Below are 19441 nucleotides of genomic sequence, written 5' to 3' on the forward strand. Positions count from 1 at the left end.
GAGCATATTAACAGACGAAAACATAAACATATTTTATTTTTAACATTTTTGGTTTAACTGCTACTCAAGGTGGGTTGCTCTGTCAGCTAAAGGCATATTTTCGAGTTTACGCTCCAGTTAACGATTTATTGATCACTAAATTAGTTGGACTATTGAAAAACATTTGCATTAAAAAAATAACACAGTCTGAGCCACAAAAAAAAAAAAAAAAAACTAACCACCATTTGAATTGACATCCAGCTTTGCTTCAACCAGGAAAGCTTAATAGCATTAAAAATAAATGGCTAAATTAAAAGCCTAAAATGAAAGAGATCCATAAAGGTGATGACAAATGCTGTAAGGCATAGTTTAGTTTTGTTTTTAGCAAAGATGCCTGAAGAGCTACAAATACTGCATTCAAGATAATCCGAATCTGCAGTTCAATTCATATAAAATATCCCTTGAAGTGCTTTACTCCACAAGAGGGTAAGCAAGTCAGACCAATTTCAAAACTTCAGAATCAATGTTTGGTGTATTTTGTGACATTTTTCATAATAGTTATATAGCTCCACCTTGATGTCCTTGAGGGCACAGACCCCGTGTTAACTCACCAGATCAAAGGTCTTTTATGGCTTGTAGCTGGAGTTTGCCCAGGCACTCAGTCAGTTAGAGGCAGGCGGACTGTGAGCAACCACCTTGAGCACAGCAGAACTTTTTCCACACTATTAACTACACAGACCTGAGCAACATGGATCACATCTACGAAAGCGTCGCCGGGGAAAACGGCCGTCGTCTTGGAGGCCACAGCCCTGACCGAGAGGTCATGTATGAGAACACAGGTGAGGAAAGTGAACATGTGTACAGCGAGGTGGAGGTCCACGCCTCGGCTGGGGGAGAGCAATCCCAAAATGACTACACAGAAATGAGAGATGATGAAAACAGCTTTTCATCCTCCTCCTCCTCCTCGTCCTCGTCTGAGAGTGACGACGAAGAAGCCAGGGCAGAGACCCCAACGGATGAACAACATGTGGAGAACATGAAGTTTTCACCCGAGTTGGAGGCAGAAGAGGTGAATGGAGATCATGACAGCTCCAGACGCTCATCCTCCTCCTCTCACGCCTCCTCATCCTCCTCCTCCTACCATGGAGACCCCTGCGACGACCCTCCGATCGAAAGCCGGACCCAGAATGAGGATCATGCCGATAATGCTCTGGACTACAGCATTAAAACTATGGAGAACGTCCATCTGAATGACAGGAGCAGGGCCCCCGATGACCCCAACGAGCCTAAAGTCTCCCTCTTTGTCAAGGTAAAATCTGACTTAATAAGCTGCAAAAAGAGGATTGAACCAGTTCACTCTTTCAGTGTTAATGAGGAGAAGGTCTTTTGTTTTCCTTTGAATAATTCTTGACAGAGCAAATCCTAAATTGCACAAGGCCGTTGGTAAAATCTAACATGCAGGCCGACTTTCGTTTAAGGTCTTTGTCAACCAGTCAGAGAACAAGTAGCTGTGGCTTTAAATCAATCAACCAACCAACTAATAAATATTAATTTTAACAGTCTTTTTAACAAGAAAAAACAAGTTTCAGATATTGTTATTTAGACAAAAAAGAAAAAAACAGTAGAGTGAGTGAAACGTACATTTCTAACAAATGGGTCAAATAGTTAAAGAATGAAGAATTGAAAAAAGCAACCGATTAGTGAAGAACACAAGAAAAACCTTCAAAACTTAAATATAAGACATGCTCATAATAAGAAAAGGACATGTGATTTTTAGTTTTTACCTTAGTTACTAACAGAGGACCCCTCCTTAAGACATCTGAGGGGTCTACAAAAAAAGCAATCCCACATTTACCATTAAACCAAAACTAGTATTTTGTTTTGGGAGATTTTCTATCTTAGTAACACTTGATTAAATAAACATCTCTATTTATGGGATGCACTTCTATTATCTCTAACCCATTGTATTGTTTGCATTGAACAGTTAAAAGAAGCTGGTAGAGGCTGTCTGTTGTGACCTCCCCATTGGAAACACACTTCAGACCTGTAGCATAGGAAAGTAAAGCTGTGTAAAAATCTGACACATCACTTTATCCATAATGTTTTTTTATTTATCTGTGCATTACTTCAAAAAATATAAAATGGTATGCTGTATTAACAGTTGTTGGATTTTTTTTATATATATATCAGCAGAGATTACTCTAAGCTGCCTCATATTCTGCTCATACTGTAGTTTGGCTAGATGGGAATCCAAGTGAAGCAACACTTTTTTTAGATTAGCCCTAACATATTTAATCTGTCAATAGTTTTAGCAAGAATCAAAACTGTAGTTTTCCGTACAGCTTTATCTTTATAAATTCTCCTGATACATTGTTTTTTTTAACAACCAGAGTTTAACCTAGTTACAATTGGATGATTATACTGTATTTCCTAAAGTCATGTTTCCTCTCTGGATTTTCCTCCTATCATGGCCATGATTTACTGAATAATAACTTATTGCACATATGTCAGAGCCATCATGCTTAAAAGTGATCAATGTCTTGCTTTTATTAAATGCCAGCATAATAATTAAGAAATATTTCTATAATGCTGTTATTTAAACACCTTTACTCATAGAGCATTACTTAAAATATTAAGTCACCAAAAAGTGTTTATCAGATGCCAAGTGTGAAGATACTTTTATTGCTTTAGGACCTGTTATGTAAGCTTGGATTTAAAAAAAAATGTTTTAATGGTTAAGCCATTTGCCGTAAACGAACATAATAACTGAAGGCAAACTCTAAGCCTGTGAAACCCTTCTGCTTTTTCCCTGCTTTACTATAGCAGCGAAGCAGGACAATATTTTACTTTACTGAAAACTTTGCACTATCAAATAGTGAACAATGGAAAGTATTAAAGCTGCTGTTTTATACTAAATTAAGTAACAGAATGCTAACATATTCCCACCCCTCGAACTGTTCTAAACAAATCTCAATGTATTAATTGAGATTTCATTGAATAGACAAACACAGAGTAATTCCATACGTCCAACAGGTAAATAAAAGGATGTATTGTATTATAGAAAAAAGTTGGAAAAATATCACATTGCATTTGTTCTCGGCCCCATTGATCCAAGTCTCCTATTGTGTGTCTCTAACAGCTTTGGACATCTAGATAATGAATTTGTTGTTTTCTTCTTCTGCAAAATAGTTCAGTCAGAATGGATTATGTGAATATCATGATTCTTATGTGGATTTAACTCTGGACTTTGACTGGGCTGTTCTGATGCATAAATGCTCTTTCATATAAACCTGTCCACTGTAGTCCAGGCTGTATGTTTAGGGTCGGTGTCCTGGTGGAACGTGAAACCCAGCTGATTCTTTTGTGGCTTCTCTTTTCCTGTCATGTCAAACTCATCGTTAAAGCAATCTCTCTGTTTCACTATTACATCAATTATATAAAGTCCTTTTACAGCATTCTAAAGTTTTTAGTTGTAACCTGAATAATTTCATAACAGTTAAGAGCATATAACATTTTTAAGACAATTTAACCCTGAATTAGAAGTTCACAGATAAACAGATACTTCCTGATTATGCATTATGATGTAACCTTTATAAACACAATTTTATCTTGGCTATAATCTGCAAAGCATTTTATGCTCGGACATGTATTTACATACACCAATACTAGCTTGAATACAAATACTGCATTGATGGTAAACAACCCTTTGTCTCCAAATCAATTCTTTTACAGTCATCAATCCAACAGGGGAGGCGTTGCAAAGGTATGACTCTAACCTTAGTTTATTGTATGTTTGTAATTTACTGCCTATAAAAACAAAGATACCTTATACAACTAAAACTGGAGCTGTTTCAGAGAATATTCAAAAACAACCAAAAAAGAAAGGCACACAAATAGTCTATTTTGATGAGGTGAATCAAAGGTAATTAAATAGAGCTGTGTTGGAGCTTATTTACATGCTTTGTTGAGCTGGATATTCGTTTCCGCAATACAGTTTACGTCAGTCTGAGCACATTTACAGTTATAGCTGATAAAAGCACAAACTGCGATCCGCATAGCAAGTTATCTCAGAATCATGATAAACGTGGGACATAGTTCACCTTGGGAACAAACCGCCTATCTGAGTGTATCAACATTGAACATGTTTAAAGTTTCAATTTGATAAAAACTGCCATTTTCAGCTTATAAATGTGATATGTCCAAAGTTTTATGTCCCAATTATAAAATACATGGACCATAAATGGTCATGGAATTGAAAACATCCATTGTCCATTGTCCATGAATCGCTCCACCTTGGGTCCTCCCCCCATCCTGTCTGAGAAAATCCAAGATATGGGTGGATTTTCCACTGGTTTAATCATCAACAGCTGCTATAAATTAACCCCAGCGCTGCTATAAAACTAGGAAGGATGGTTAGGACATTGACTGCTTTTGCTGACAGTGTTAGGTGACTCATCTCCAATCAGTAGGTTATAACAGCTATCTCTGGGAAGGCATGGAGTCTTTAATGCAGTAGTTTGTCTTAGAAATGTAAAATCAACAGATATTTCCTTAACCAACACGGCTGAGGTTTGAGCCATGGTGTTTCATAAAGGTTGTATAAACTTAAAAGCTCAATTTTTGTAGGAGAGTAGGGGTTAATTCAAGAGAAGACTTTAAATAGTCTCCTTCACCTTGGCATCGGAAAGACACTAACGTCTGTTACTGTTTAACGCTTTAGTAAATGATTAGCCCATCAAGTGAGAGATTTAAGCTTCTTTTTCTCTAAAGAGGATACACAGTGCCAAGAAAAGATTTCACTAATCTACATTCACTTTTTTTTGTTTAATACTGTCATGTAATCTGCTTCTATCTCTATGCAGAAAGAAATATTTTATACTCCACAATTTAGTCTCTTTTTGGTCAACTTACAATTTCCAGATCATTCCACTCATTTTATTATTAGTCATAGTTAAGAAAAGTAAATACAAGAGCCTGATCTAATAAAGGTTTGCATGTATAAAAACACTTGACAGGGTAAGCAAAACTGATGTACTAGCCAGGGACCCATACCACGAAACAAACTCAACCTAGCGGGATTACTTTCAGCCCTTCCAGTTGAACCAATCCACGACAATTGCAATCAGTGATACCATGAAGCTTGTTATCAACTCGCTAACTCAGTCCAGCTTTGACTGATCATTAAACTATGAACATGCACGTATAAAGGGATGGGTTCAAGGAGGCAGAACAATCACAATAATGAGCATCATCTTACAGAAATATGAAGAGGACAAGAAAAGTCTCAATGAAAAATCAAAGAAGGCGGCGGCATGAAAGAGACGCCGAATATTGTGGCAAAGTATTGCTGACTGAGGAAATGAGCAAGTCATCTTGCAAGTCATCAGTGAAATTTAATACAGACTGCATCCCAGTCACTGTACTCTCTTTAATGCATATTGATCATGTGCTCCTCTGGAGTGAAAAGGATTTGGCCACAGCTAAAATAATCTAGTCAGTTGGACATTTTAATCCATTAATGTTTGGGCTGCAATAAGGCTGGAAGCTGATGCCACAATTGCATCATATTAATTTGAGTTAAAAAAAATCTTTGTATATATCTTTGTTAAACAAAAGTCTATCTTAGAAATATAAAACAAACCAGTATGTTCAGAGTTGCCATTCCAAAACCCTGACCTGAACTTGGCTTAGAGGCAGTGGCAAGACCTTAAGTGAGCTGTTCATGCTCAACAACCCTATGGTGTGATGGTGCAAAGACAAATGGGACAAATATTTCCTCCATAAGGATGTAGACTCTAGAGCTAGTGTTTACACTAGTGATATTATCTAATATCATAAACACATGAAGCAGTCGTTTGATAGAAATTAGCCAAAGCCAGTTAATAGTTTTGGGGGCAATCACTTTACTCATAGCTAGGTCAGTTTGAAAACTTTCTTTCCTTTTTCATATAAATTTAGGTTACATTTGTCTATTGATAAAAATTGTTTAACAATAAAAATGTTCAAGGGTATGAATAAGAGAAAAAAATATATAAATCTTTTAGAGATGAAAATGTTTTACACTCTCCTTTGGCCTATTTGAATCTTCAACTTAACTAGTTAGCTTTCTCAATCCACCTAATGCCTCTAATGAAATGCTTTTGGTAAAGTAATCATGATTAACTCTGACCAACATAACAGGCAGGAATTCGTTCAGTTTGCTTCTTAGAAGCCTTTAGATTTGTATTAGATCAATGCCAGACTAGTAAAATGACAGCATTGACTCTCGAGAGGCACCAGTCTGGGAAAGGTTAAAGTATTATTTCAAAGCAATAGGAAGTCATCCTGCAATTCAACCTGGAGAGACTCACACACACACAAGAAAAATTGCAATAAGAGAGATTTATCGATGAATATGTCAGTTCCTTGGCGCTTGGACCCCGGCAGAAGGCATGGAAGCTGCGAATGCCAATGAGCTATGATGACTTGTGTCTTCCTCTGGGATCTGGGCACTGGTGGTGAAGTGGAGGCCAGAGGAGAAGGAAGCCAGCTTGAGAGCATGGTGGAGGAGATGGGTTGGAGGTGGGTCGAAGTTCAGCTAAACACCAGGAGAGTCTGACACTGGAGAGCTTTGAGTAGAACTTTATAGGATAGTGGGCTGCAGAAGAGTGAAGTTTTGATGGGGATTGGCTGGTGCAGAGGTGCATGACGAGGTGATTGAATGCAGCTAATGCTTGGAGGGGTCTTCCAGTTTGAATTTGTATCTTCATTAAAACTATTGATGTGAAATTAATGGTGTCTTTGTGGAAAAATTTCAGAAAAAAACTGTGATTTTTCTCTCAACATTTGATCGAGTCCAACTTAAGTCGTAGATTAACAGAATATTAGGTCCAAAACCTGTGAACTAACTAAAGAGCTTCCTTAAAAAAGGGGAGAGTAAAGCAGGGATGTTTGGTTTAAAAAAAATAACACAGTGAGTTGGGGCAAGAAGCTAATAGCAACTATCAAGTTTGGTTGAAGGATGATTATGTGGGTTTGTTTTAAAGCCAAAGGAGGTTTTAGGAACAGTGTGTTCCAAACTGTTGAGCCAAAATGTTGACAAAATTTGGTCGAAGAACAGGACAATGATCCCAAACCCACAAATAAATCTACCGCAGACAAGCTAAAAAAAGAACGTCTACGTTTTGCAATACTCCAGCCGGGGTCGGTCCCTTAACCTGATTGAAAGGCTGTCCATGGATGAATACCTGAAAATAAAAGGAGGATACAAGAGAAAAGACCTGTTTTAATTGCTCTACTATTACAACATATTAACCTTCCAGATCTTTCAGGATTTTCTAAAATGAGAAAAGAAACCATCTAAGCATTTGTTTCTAATTATTTATTAGATTAAATTACTTTACTACTCTGGTAGATTAGGTATGTTTTATGATATCCTGATACATGGATTACCTTGAAGGGCCCCTAAAAAGTTATGTATGTTTTCATTACTGTATTCACACAAACATTATCCTTGTCTCAGTTTCCCCATCTAATAATCTTAAAATCAAGCTTGTCCTACAAAAAATAAATAAATAAAAAAGTATCTAAATAATCTGAATGTTTCAGACTTTTCTCCTCCTAGAAACTGGCTGGAGCTGCATACATTCCTGCCAGCCAGGAGAGGGAGCTGTGCTATAAATAGAGAAAACTGGATTTAAACTACTTCCTTCACATCTGTGAGTTACGACGGAGTATTAGGGCCACACATGAAGAGAAAAAATATTTTTGCCATGACGAGATTAAACTCGACATGTCGACTTTAAAGTCGACATGTCGAGAATAAAGTTGAAATGTCATGTTGAGTTTAATCTCGACGTGTCGACAATAAAGTTGAAATTAGTTCAAGAGAGCCAACCGCTGCACAGGATACATGCACAGAATCCTAAACAGTTGCAGCACGTCAAAGACTACCTCCACATTTTGCTGCGCCTTGACGCGCGTCAACCATTGACTTTGCATGTAAACTCGCTGCTTCTGTCGCGCCAGCTGCCCCCGGTGTGAACGCAGCATTAAAACGCAGACTGCAGCTGTGGAGCGCGGTTGCTCTTTTCTCCAAACTTTGGAATGTCGAGATTAAAGTCGCCACGATATATCAACTTTATTCTCGAAATGGCGAGTTTAAAGTCGACACGTCGAGATTAAACTCAACATGACATTTCAACTTTATTCTCAAAATGTTGAGTTTAATGTCGACGTGTCGACTTTAAACTCGCCATTTCGAGAATAAAGTTGATATATCGTGGCGACTTTAATCTCGACATTCCAAAGTTTGGAGAAAAGAGCAACCGCGCTCCACAGCTGCAGTCTGCGTTTTAAGAGTGAAGGTAGTCTTTGACGTGCTGCAACTGTATAACTGTATAATCATCACAGAAAGTACAATTTGACCAAATAATCTACACAAGGCAGGTCTGATTCTGGATTCTGTGCATGTATCCTGTGCAGCGGTTGGCTCTCTTGAACTAATTTCAACTTTATTGTCGACACGTCGAGATTAAACTCAACATGACATTTCAACTTTATTCTCGAAATGTTGAGTTAAATGTCGACATGTCGACTTTAAAGTCGACATGTCGAGTTTAATCTCGTCATGGCAAAAATATTTTTTCTCTTCATGTGTGGCCCTAATACTCCGTCGTAGTGAGTTTATGCTAATAAAGGGGATTTTTTTTCCTATCATGGACTGATATCTTAGAAACTTGTAAGTCAGATACATTGAAGCCCAGTTCCTTTACAGTCCCATACAGTCTGTATGCTAATTATACCTACTGGGTGCCTTCAGAGCCAAAATCAGACATCAGTAAGTCACTGAGGAGTTGTCTTCATGCCTGCTGCTGCTGCCGGTGATCAAATAAAACCTGCTGGAGCAGACACATGTGGACCATGAATTAAATATGAATGCTTCTGCTCCTGTGCTTGCAAAAAAGAAAAAAAAAGAAAAAGAAAAAGTCACTCTACAGAGTGACAGCCATGAGATCTAAATGTGCCAGAGATATAATTTTATATTACACTGCAATCATGTTTGTATGAATAAAAAAGGCTTTTTCTTTTTTTATTTGATCATTAAAAGAGGTCAGACTAAATGACCTGGTGGAAAAACACATAGTCAGAGGTTTGAAATAGGCGGAGTATGTAAAGATGTGGAGATGTATTTTATTTCTGGGGTTTTGCTGGTGAGGATGGAGGAGAGAGGTGGGGCTCCACCCCCTGGTAGGGCCTGACACCTGTTCAGCACTTTGTGCTGATGAGCCGTGCCTCTGCTATCCGTCTGGGTCTAAATCAGGGCAGAGGGCTTTAACCAGCACCTTGACTCTAACAACCAGGAGGAAAATCTGCCTTCAGACCAGCAAACTGAGGTGGAACTCCTTGGATTACAGCTGAGAGGGAAGAGAACCACACAAGCTGACAGACAGATAGAGAGCTCATCTCTGGATAAGAGATCCGTCCAGAGAGGATGTATGCCTGCATTTTTCCATGGAGGATGTAGACCTCAACTGATACGAAGAACTTAAAGGGAAATAAAAGAAAAAGAACAAGACAGCATGTCCACTAACAACCAGGACAGAGAGCCTGACATTGAACTTTTTGTGAAGGTAAGACAGGAAAGTAGAATCTGGAATTTGTAATGTTTGAATAAAGTTTTTGTGCTCATAGCAGTAGTATTTCAGCTGCTACACTGCTGCTACTCCTGTGTGACATGGAAAGCTCAGGTAACTCAATATTAGAGGTAGAGTTTCAGCAGCAGCAGCACTCTCTGTGCTTTCTTCAGTCACTCAGGATTACAGTGACAGTGTCTCTGGACCTGATGCTGGGAAGCTCATAGTCAATGGTTCCCAAAGCTGTAGAAGAACCTTGGCTCAAATGGGAAATAAAAAAATGACTTCACTACAGTATGGATAAATATTACCAGTACGTGAATATATTTTAAAAAGTCCATTTATCATCCTGCTCTCCTTTTTAAACAACAATCTCCCTTTGCTGCATAAAAATAGAGAAAATGTTTGAGCTGTTTGGATCTGAGTGATGTTTTCTGGAGCTGCAGAGTGCTCTGCAGCTCCCTGGAGGACTGTTGGAAGCAGGTGACTAAAATGGAGACAGGTGAGGTGGAATTAGACCGTGAATGGATGCACTTATCTGGCGTGAGAGCCTGTCAGTCCACTTCCTTGGTTACCACACTGCGATGCACAACCCAACCATATCACTGATATTTATTTATAGGACACCAAACCTCTTAGCTTACTTTATACTTTTCTATATCTGCCTAGCTTACCTTAAGCAAATCTCATTCATTTCTTATCTATGAATGGTGATGTAAGATTTTATATATAAATCTGATTAGAGAAATAGTTTCCACAGCCGCTGTCATTCTAATATTAGTCACTTCATCATGCTGGCCTCTGTCAGGCGACCCAGAAGGACAGAGAGCTGCTCTGTGATGTCCTGGTTATTAACCTGAAAACTGAGACACTATCTGGAGGAACAAGTTTTAATGGTTTGAAAGCAGGTAACAGCTAATCAGACATCTAGGAAGACTGTACCCTAACAATACTGGATTAAATACAACACAGTCTGCTAGATTAAAACGCCAGGATTAGTTTACAAGCTGAATGAGCTATTGTTTTACTTTTAGTTAAAAGCAGAGTAAAGCTGAGGAAGCCCTTTTAGAATGTTACTTTTAATGTCTGTTTAGTAACGGGGAACTGAAATAGAGGCAATGAAAGAACTTTGCCTGTTGGATCTTTGTCTAATTTGGCTAATTTTCATGCTAAATATCTATATTTATTGATGCAGTTGGAAATATGTTTAAGCAGGGGGTTAAACAAGTTTCAGGGTTCTAAACCAAATTTAATCTCCTTATTTCCAGATCAATCCGGAAGATGCATTACATTCACTTTCCGTTACGCAGAAACATGAGGGAATTTCTGCATATTCATGACATCTAGATTTTTTTTTTAAGCAAGGTTAATTGGCAAAAAGATGATGAAAAGTAAGATAGTAAAACTTTTTCTACAGTATTACTGCTGCAACAGAGACCTGCTTGCTAAGTGTTGAAAAAACAAGACCTAAACTCAATAAAGCAGCTTTTAGTTGCTTTATATAATTTCTCTAACCAGATAGGTCAATTGAAAACTGATTCTCTTTTACACTGATGGTCTGACTAAGATGCTGCATGCAAGGCAGATATGTATTACGGGAAATATAAGACTGAGAATATACTAATGAATAAAAATACTATGGAATAAACTCCCTGAAAAACTTAGATTTGCACAAACTGGTGGCTTATTTAATTCAGAATGGAACATGTGTGTATTTCAGCTTTCAATCCCTGAATCTGAATAATTTGCTGTTGGCCAAGGTTGTCAGAGTTTCTACCTGTGTAGTTCATAAGAGGTTAATAACTGTTAAAGTCATTACAAAACATCATATTTTGGTAATTGCCATTCACCTCTGGAAATAGGTTCTTGTTTTTTAGCCAAGAAAAAGTAACTTCACAGCAAATAATTAAAGGTCAAAGGTTAAATCATGTTTGCAATTATTCCTCCAGAGAGTGAAATGAAAGAACAACCCCTAACTCCTTAATACATAAACACTGCAAAGTATTTAGGTTGAAATATCACACTTTAGTTTTTGCTTTTATATATATATATATGGGAATATTCAATATCATTAGCACTAGCATGTGCTACTAGCTAGTAGATAAACAGCTAATATTATCAGCAAACAATTCCTTCTTATATATATATATATTACCATGCAGCATAATTTTAACCGTCTTAAAAACTGTTGCCTAAACCTGTACGATGGTCTCTGTAAAGTCTGGTTGTTGTATCTCTGTAGATGAAAACCATGAGTACCAGTTTAAAGGTACCGAGATTCTGCTCCCAAATCATGAACCCAGCATTTGGGTTAAAGACATAAACCAACAGCTGTTTTTGTGTGCATTCAGTAAATAAAGTCCAGTTTGTCATGAATTATTAGTGGGATCAGGGTTTTCTCTGCTAAGGTTATAAAACATTTCAGAGAAATTAGTTAAAGCTAAGTCCTATTCCTATCAGGCTGTAGCATTTATGGACATTAAAAATAGGCAGATGACTCATTGGTCTCATGCATTCATCGGACTCTCTGGTCTCTCAACATGACAGCTATTTTCCTCGACGTTCTAGATGTTGCTCTCGATGTATTGTGTTACCTCCATGCAAGTGAGCCCAGCCATTACAATAGAGAGCGGCATCCCCGGCAGCACTGGGAGCATCGATGGCTGTTTAACATCCAGTTGACTCAGCTACTTTTAGACTGGCAGCTCAGGGTTCTGTTTTCAGTGCTTTACAGAGAAGCACATGAACGCTGATTTTCACCTCAATCTTATGATGCATAGTTCAATCCTGAAGTATTCACACCCGTTCAACCTTTCCACATGTTGTTATTGCAAACTCAAGTATCTTATACATATTTTACTTATAGAGAAACAAAAAGCAGCATAAATAATGATTTTAATGTTATATTTGGGAATAAAAGTCTGATTACCACAGGTTTTATATGTATTGACCCTTCTTTATATTAATACTTATAAGTAACATTGGAAGTGTGGCAGATAAAGAACGCTGTACATCCCAGCTATAAAACATCTAAATGTTGGGAGATGTATTTTTGCAGCAGAGAAGAGCAAACTGGTCAGAGGTGATGGAAGGATACTTGTAGAATGAGCTGAATACAGTGCAAAATTTAGAGGTTGCAAAAAAGAGGTTTGACAAGGACAGGAAATCATCCTCCTATAGGTCAAAGACCCTAAGGCCAAAACTACAACTTTCCATGTTTGTACTTGCGAGAAATCCAATAAAAAACATTAGAATCCTGTGTTTGTAGTTGGAAATGTGGAAAGGTTTCAATGCATATGACTCCTTTTCCGAGGCACTGAAATATATGCTAAGAAGCTTTTTTGGTTAAAATAACATTGCAGACATATCAAATGCGATATGTATGTGCTAAACGAGGCAGACTGACCCCAAACACTAACCCTGGGGTTTTTGCACCTATTTGCTGCATGGCTGTGGGTCAGATTCTGCTGTCTGTGCCTTAGCGGCCAGTGAACCTGCAGATGCAATCGATATGTTTAATTCAGCTGATCCACTGGATCAGGTGTAAGCAGTGGTGCTTTGCATACCCACACAGGATACCTCAGCATGTGCACATGAGAAAGAAACGTTTTAATGTAGCTTGTCAACTGTCAACGCATGACATACTCTGTTTTAATTTGAGAAATCTAAGGAAAAAATACATTTGTAGAAAAAGTTCAATAATCTGGAGCTAGGGTTAAGATTTAGTACTTTTTCAGATTTTTATTTCTGCTGAGAATGTAAGCACTATTGAGTTGAATATTTTCACTCTAAGATTATTTCTATATAAGATTATTAAATTTAGATGGTTTCACTGCTACTCCTGCAGCTGTGTGGTTCATCCGTCTTCTGCAGTAAGGTTTCTATGAGGGATCCTGCTTCCCCTTCTGCTGCTTCAACCAACACAATTTCCTGCCAAAACATTTATTTACTCTACACTTTATAAGGATTTATAAGGACCAATATAACACAGAAATTAACATACATTATGTTGTAATATAGTGTATGTTGTTCAACAACATATTTGTTCTTAGTAATATTTAATCAGGTTAGTATACTTAATTTTAGTTTAAGTTAGAAGTATCAACATTATTTTAGTGTGCTAAAGGCAATATTTGGAATTCTTCAGACAATTTTATATGAAACTTTCCTCAGATTTAGAAAAAATAAAAAGTAAATTCTATCTATCTATCTATCTATCTATCTATCTATCTATCTATCTATCTATCTATCTATCTATCTATCTATCTATCTATCTATCTATCTATCTATCTATCTATCTATCTATCTATCTATCTATCTATCTATCTATCTATCTATCTATCTATCTATCTATCTATCTATCTATCTATCTATCTATCTATCTAGATAAAGGGTTGGTTTTCACAGTATATAATTCAATCATTTTACCAGCTTCAGCCAGCTTCTCTGTCATGATGGTACACCCAAATTCCAATCAACTATTGTAGGTAGCTTGATCAATACCCCATATGTTTGCCATCATTACTTTTAAAGGCAAACAGTAAGACATTTTAAGCAATGTATATACAATAGTGGTCATTCAAAATGTCCCCACTTTCCTTGATGGGCCCTTGGCTGGTCCCCTAAAATTCCTTTTTAAACATCAATCTTTCTACCAAAATATTTTCTTTCTTTAATGCTTTGTGGACATTAGGATCTGAAGAGAAGCATCATCAAATGCTGGTCAGACCCTGTAAATGAGTGAAAAGGTGGAGTCAGATTGGGGGTCACTCCAGTACCTGGAAGTCAGAGGGGATATAGCTGGAAGTTGCCGGGAAGTTGGCTGCTATTCGGCTGCCATTCTGCTGGGAAGGACCATTTTGATGACTACCACTGTAGACTTCTGAATTTAAAGAAATCTATAGAAAGCTATTTAGCACAGAAAGATTTAAGATGAACCACATTGATTTCAAAGAGAAAAGGTCGCAGGATGTGTGTCTTATTATATGTAAACAACTGTATAAACAGATTTCGTTTTGTATACACTCTGTGTATACAAAACTACAATAAAGTTTGTCCAAGTTTGAGTCTGAGTCTAAACATGTAATTTTTATGTGTAATTCATCAGCCTTACTGAATATGTCTGTGTGCAGGCAGGAAGTGATGGGGAAAGCATTGGCAACTGTCCCTTCTCCCAGCGTCTCTTCATGATCCTCTGGCTTAAGGGAGTGGTGTTCAACGTCACAACTGTTGACCTCAAGAGGTGAAGATAGAGCTGCTCATTCTACTTTTTTTTCTTTCCTCTTTTTTAAAATGACATATTTCTCTGTGTCCTCTGTAGAAAGCCAGAGGATCTGCAGAAGCTGGCACCGGGAACACACCCTCCTTTCCTGACCTTCGACGGGGACGTCAGGACCGACATCAACAAGATTGAGGAGTTTCTCGAGGAAGTGCTCTGCCCTCCAAAGTAATCAATATGGAAAGCTTTACAACACCATGTGTGCCTTATTAGACTACACAGCGCCTGCCTATGGTTAGATTTATGACACTTTAGTGCTGAAGCTGAAGGTAAAAAAGCCATTTAGTCGAGTAAAGTATGGTCAGCTTTGATTAAAATTGTCATTTTCAGAAAAAAATAAATAAATAGGTTGTTAGGGGTCATTCTTTATGTTTATATGTTTAGGTTCCTTTAAGTACATTAAAAAAAATTCTTAGCTATCAATATTTTAAGCTCTGTCCCACATGTTTGATATTTTTCAAACAAAGCCAAAATTTATTTATTGGGTTTCGCGATTGTCTATTAAAATGTCCTCAAAGTTGCTTTGAAAGCTCCAAATCACCTAATTTGTCTTCTGTTGCGTATAAAGTGAGTAAGTTTTATTTAATTTTTTTTTTACAATATAAAAGGACCTTACTGTGTGAACACCCAACAGAGTGGGATGCCAGTTCAGTGTGGTCCTGTAACTTGTTTTAAATTCAGTGCTGAGCTCATGTCCAGGTGTTAATACCATCCAGATGCTTTACTCTGACTGTCCTATCCCTCATTTCTGCTCAGGTATCCCAAACTGGCTGCCAGACACAGAGATTCCAATACAGCTGGAAATGACATCTTTGCCAAGTTCTCAGCTTTCATCAAGAACACCAAACCTGAGGCCAATGCTGGTAGGAGCTCATTTTCTGCCAGGGTATACATACTATATGTGCAGGAAAACCTGCAACTTGTCTTTATCAAATTTCTCCACTAGGTTGCAGCAATGCTTAACTTTTGTAGCTCTATCTTGCATCCTCAAGACTAAATTTGCTGTCATCTAGTGGAAATTGTTGTTATGCACACCCAGTAACCTTAGGGTAGATAACTGTACTGTAAAACTTCAGCATGTATGAGGATCAATGTTTCTGTGTTTAGCTCTGGAGAAGGCTTTAACCAAGGCACTGAAGAAGCTTGATGATTACTTGACGAGCCCCCTGCCAGAGGAGATCGATGCAAACAGTATGGAGGAAGAAAAGAGCTCCAACCGAAAGTTCCTGGATGGAAATGAGCTGACTTTGGCAGACTGCAATCTGCTGCCCAAACTGCATATAGTCAAGGTAGGTTAGGGGCCTAAATCACCTGGAACTAAACTGGATAATGGGGACAACTGCTGTCTGAAAATTATTTTTGGGTTCCTTTAAAGGTATGTATTGCACTATACACTTATTGATGGTGACAGTTTCTTATTTTATTACAGTAGCATGATCTCATGAGGATAAGTAAGTGTAAGTACCTTTATCCAGTTCTGAAAAAGGTGCAACATTAAGATTATTTTTAAAGGGTACAAGGAGAGGGGCTTTGACCATTTAGCATGCAGGCCTTGCTCCTCTTAAACTCAACCCACATCTACTTGGTATAAAAATGGCCTAAGATGGGGATTTCTTTTTGTGTTTTTTGCTGTTTTGACAAATATTTTGCAAAAAAACAAAAAGAAATCTAACTGACCCAACATGGAAATGGTTTAGCCTGATTGAATTTCAATCTGAAAAACTCACACGGAAAGTAAAGAGAAGAATTTTATTGATACAAATACTTTAGTCATTGGCACTCAGACCTCGGCAGGAAACATAGTGCTGAATGATGTTTGATATGCATGAACAGAAGTTAAGAACAGGGATGTTTCCCCCCAGGCCTGAAAGTGGTGGTGGAGTGAAGATAAAGTTGGTCTGTCCATGATTGCTGGTTAGTGAGACGGTATGCTGAGCTGTATGAAAAGATCCAGTGGATTGCATGAGCTCATACTAGAGTTTCACTCAGGGACCTGGAAGATGGAAGTCCAGGTTGGATAACACAGGTTGAGAGAACCTGTCCATGATGAGCAAGCATGAAGTGACAGTGGAGAGGAAAAACTCCCCAAGGGAAGGGGGAAGAAACCTCTGGCAGAACCAGGCTCAACATGGCGGTCTTTTGCCGGACCGATTGAAATGAGACAGGGAACGCAGTAAGAGTCCGGGAGGAGTTAAACTCTGATGAAGCTTACGATGGTGGGGATGGAGGGGGGTTGAAAGGTCATCTGAAGTGAAGTCGGACATAACGCAACCATTGACTTGGGTAGCAGACAGAGTGTGATTAGAGACCTTTTAAGATGAACTCTGTAAGCTGATTGGTCTTTTTTGAAGGTGTATTTCAAAGCTTATTAGCTGGTGTTGGAGGCAGATGAAGGCAAGTAATCACTTTATTTAGTTGAACTTCCGCTTAGGCTCCATTTCTAAATACAAGCAAAACAAATGTGTTGTATTTATAATATGTGAATATGTTGTGCAAATAGATTTTTTACTTTTGAGGATTATTTATTCTGACCCTCTTTGAACTCAGGAAATTGCCTGCTACTAACAACATATTTTGTGTTCTGACTTCAAGGTTGTTGCTAAGAAGTATCGCAACTACGACATCCCTTCAGAAATGACAGGTGTGTGGCGATATCTGAAGAACGCCGCCTCACGTGAAGAGTTCACCAACACCTGCGCTGCTGAGGATGAGATTGAGAAAGCCTACAGAGACGTGGCGAGGAGACTGGCCAAATAACTCGTCAACCAACCTGAGCTCCAACAAAATAAATAAGCAACACAAAAGATCCATAAATAAATCTAAAATTACACTTTTATTTTTTTTTAGCTTATTCTTCATGTGACATTCTGTAGAAACATAAGATCTCTGTCTTTGACAGTCCCAGATGTGATGGATAGCAATAATTCAGCTCTCTCTGTACGTAGATGGTATTTCAATAACACCAGCAGACATGGCAAAACAGAGGGAGAGCAGAAGATAGATTGTACTATGTTTAACTTGATCCAAAGCCAGCTTCAGTCATTGGTGCTGTGAAACTTCTGACAAAACTCTTTTTACCTAAACATGATTGTGTCTGTCTTTATACATTCCTTGTAAGACAAAGCCCCCTTTCATACAGACTCCACAGCACGGTCGAAACATTTTACTAGCTGCTGATGTCAAGGTAGTTCACTTTATTTATTCCCAAGCCCGCAGAAGTCTAGCCTGACTCCTGTGTTTATTATCGAGTTCAGGGTTCCTGGGGAGACACCTTGTTTCATCTGTGATGGATGATTAACGCTCAAAGCTTTCCGAACTCGACAGCCCCAATTCGCAGCTCAGATCGTCCCTAATTTCTTTTGGAGTATTTGTTTTTATTTCAGCTTAAGCGTATCTTGAGATTCACTCCTACTCTTTTGTATAATTCTTTGTTTTTTTTTCTTCAGAAATCAAATGAACAAACTCTTGCTGATGGAGGTTATTAGAGAACAAATTTTAAGTCTGTATAGATTTTATGCACTAACCTGTCTTATTAAAAGCTAATGCAGAACACTTTTAAATGTGAAAACTGCTAACCTTTCTACTTTTGCTCAAAATAAGCAACACATGCCAATATCCCATGGACTCATTAGGATAAATCTATTAAAGCAAGGATTTAAAGCTGCTAGTTTTTCTCTCTGGCTGCTGCAATCCAGTTGAGGTATTGATTTTGTCTCAAGTTACCTCATGATATTATAAATGGGGAGACTATTTATTTAGCAGTCCAATCAGGTCTGATTAGGTAGAGCCATTAGTGGTGCGATGAAAGCCATCTTCCAGACCAGTCTCCTAGTAGTCAGAAGCCCTGCCCTGGAGCTCCTTGCTCTGATGAGTCCATCAACATCCCCTGCTTTAAACTTCAGGTTTATGAGTTTCAGTGTCCACATAGAGGAGAATGGAAACTTTTCTTGGGGCTTGCTGTTTTTGGCTTGCCGTGAGGTTGCAACTATAGCAAGACTTCCTCAAAGAGCTATAAGGCTTTTGTATGGTTTGGAGAAGCACATGATATGAAATCGGAGCTTGATGACTGAGAGGCTTGCTCACAGCGAAGCTCTGCAAATAAAATAATATTTTCACAGATCTGCTTCTGCCTTTTCTTTTCCTGAAGGGTGATCAATCAGCTGATACTTACAGGTCGTCACAGAGACGAGAGGTCTCTCGGTGATAGCGAGTGTGCTTGAAAGGGTTAAGTGTGGCTGACAGACTGAGCTGATCAAATCCAGCGGTGCAGGTTTGTTTCTCTATCCATAACAGAGAGAGAGTGATGACCGCTGACAGGCTTAAATAGAGGCTTCCATGCCAGGGATCAAACGCCATCCTTCTTCTCCACTCTCTCATTAAGACGGAAAAGCCGAGCGCCGCCATCCGATCTGTCTCCATTTTTCCTCAAAGGAGTCTAACTTGAAAGATCTGCGCCTGTCGGATTTACAATGGTGGGCGAGTGGTGTTTACCGAGACGCTGGCGTGCCAGAAACAACAGTCAAAGAAAATAAATGGAGCCTGCCTAGTGTTTCCACAGGGGTAAGGAAAT

General features: G+C 38.3%; 1 protein-coding gene across 2 annotated transcripts; it reads left to right on the forward strand.

Moving 5' to 3' along the window:
- The first annotated feature begins 628 nt into the window (after positions 1–628).
- Positions 629–18988, forward strand: clic5b (chloride intracellular channel 5b). Of its 2 annotated transcripts, none has more exons than XM_038286088.1 (6): positions 629–1288; positions 14726–14835; positions 14914–15039; positions 15628–15734; positions 15979–16160; positions 17464–18988. In XM_038286088.1, exons 1-6 carry the CDS (start codon positions 728–730, stop codon positions 17626–17628), a joined length of 1251 nt encoding a protein of 416 aa, XP_038142016.1. In that variant the 5' UTR covers positions 629–727; the 3' UTR covers positions 17629–18988. The 2 variants fall into 2 exon arrangements, with proteins under 2 accessions (XP_038142016.1, XP_038142017.1); XM_038286089.1 differs by lacking the exon at positions 629–1288 and adding an exon at positions 9239–9590.
- Positions 18989–19441: the final 453 nt, after the last annotated feature.

Source organism: Cyprinodon tularosa, unplaced genomic scaffold (genome assembly GCF_016077235.1).
Source record: "Cyprinodon tularosa strain WSP-4 unplaced genomic scaffold, ASM1607723v1 ctg22, whole genome shotgun sequence".
Taxonomy (NCBI): Eukaryota; Metazoa; Chordata; class Actinopteri; order Cyprinodontiformes; family Cyprinodontidae; genus Cyprinodon; species Cyprinodon tularosa.

Bases quoted from the DNA above. Each gene is read 5' to 3' on its own strand.
- clic5b (XM_038286088.1), top strand. From the start codon at position 728: ATGGATCACATCTACGAAAGCGTCGCCGGGGAAAACGGCCGTCGTCTT. The intron at 1,289-14,725 runs GTAAAATCTGAC...GTCTGTGTGCAG, and splicing joins AAGTCTCCCTCTTTGTCAAG to GCAGGAAGTGATGGGGAAAG. The intron at 15,735-15,978 runs GTAGGAGCTCAT...TTCTGTGTTTAG, and splicing joins CAAACCTGAGGCCAATGCTG to CTCTGGAGAAGGCTTTAACC.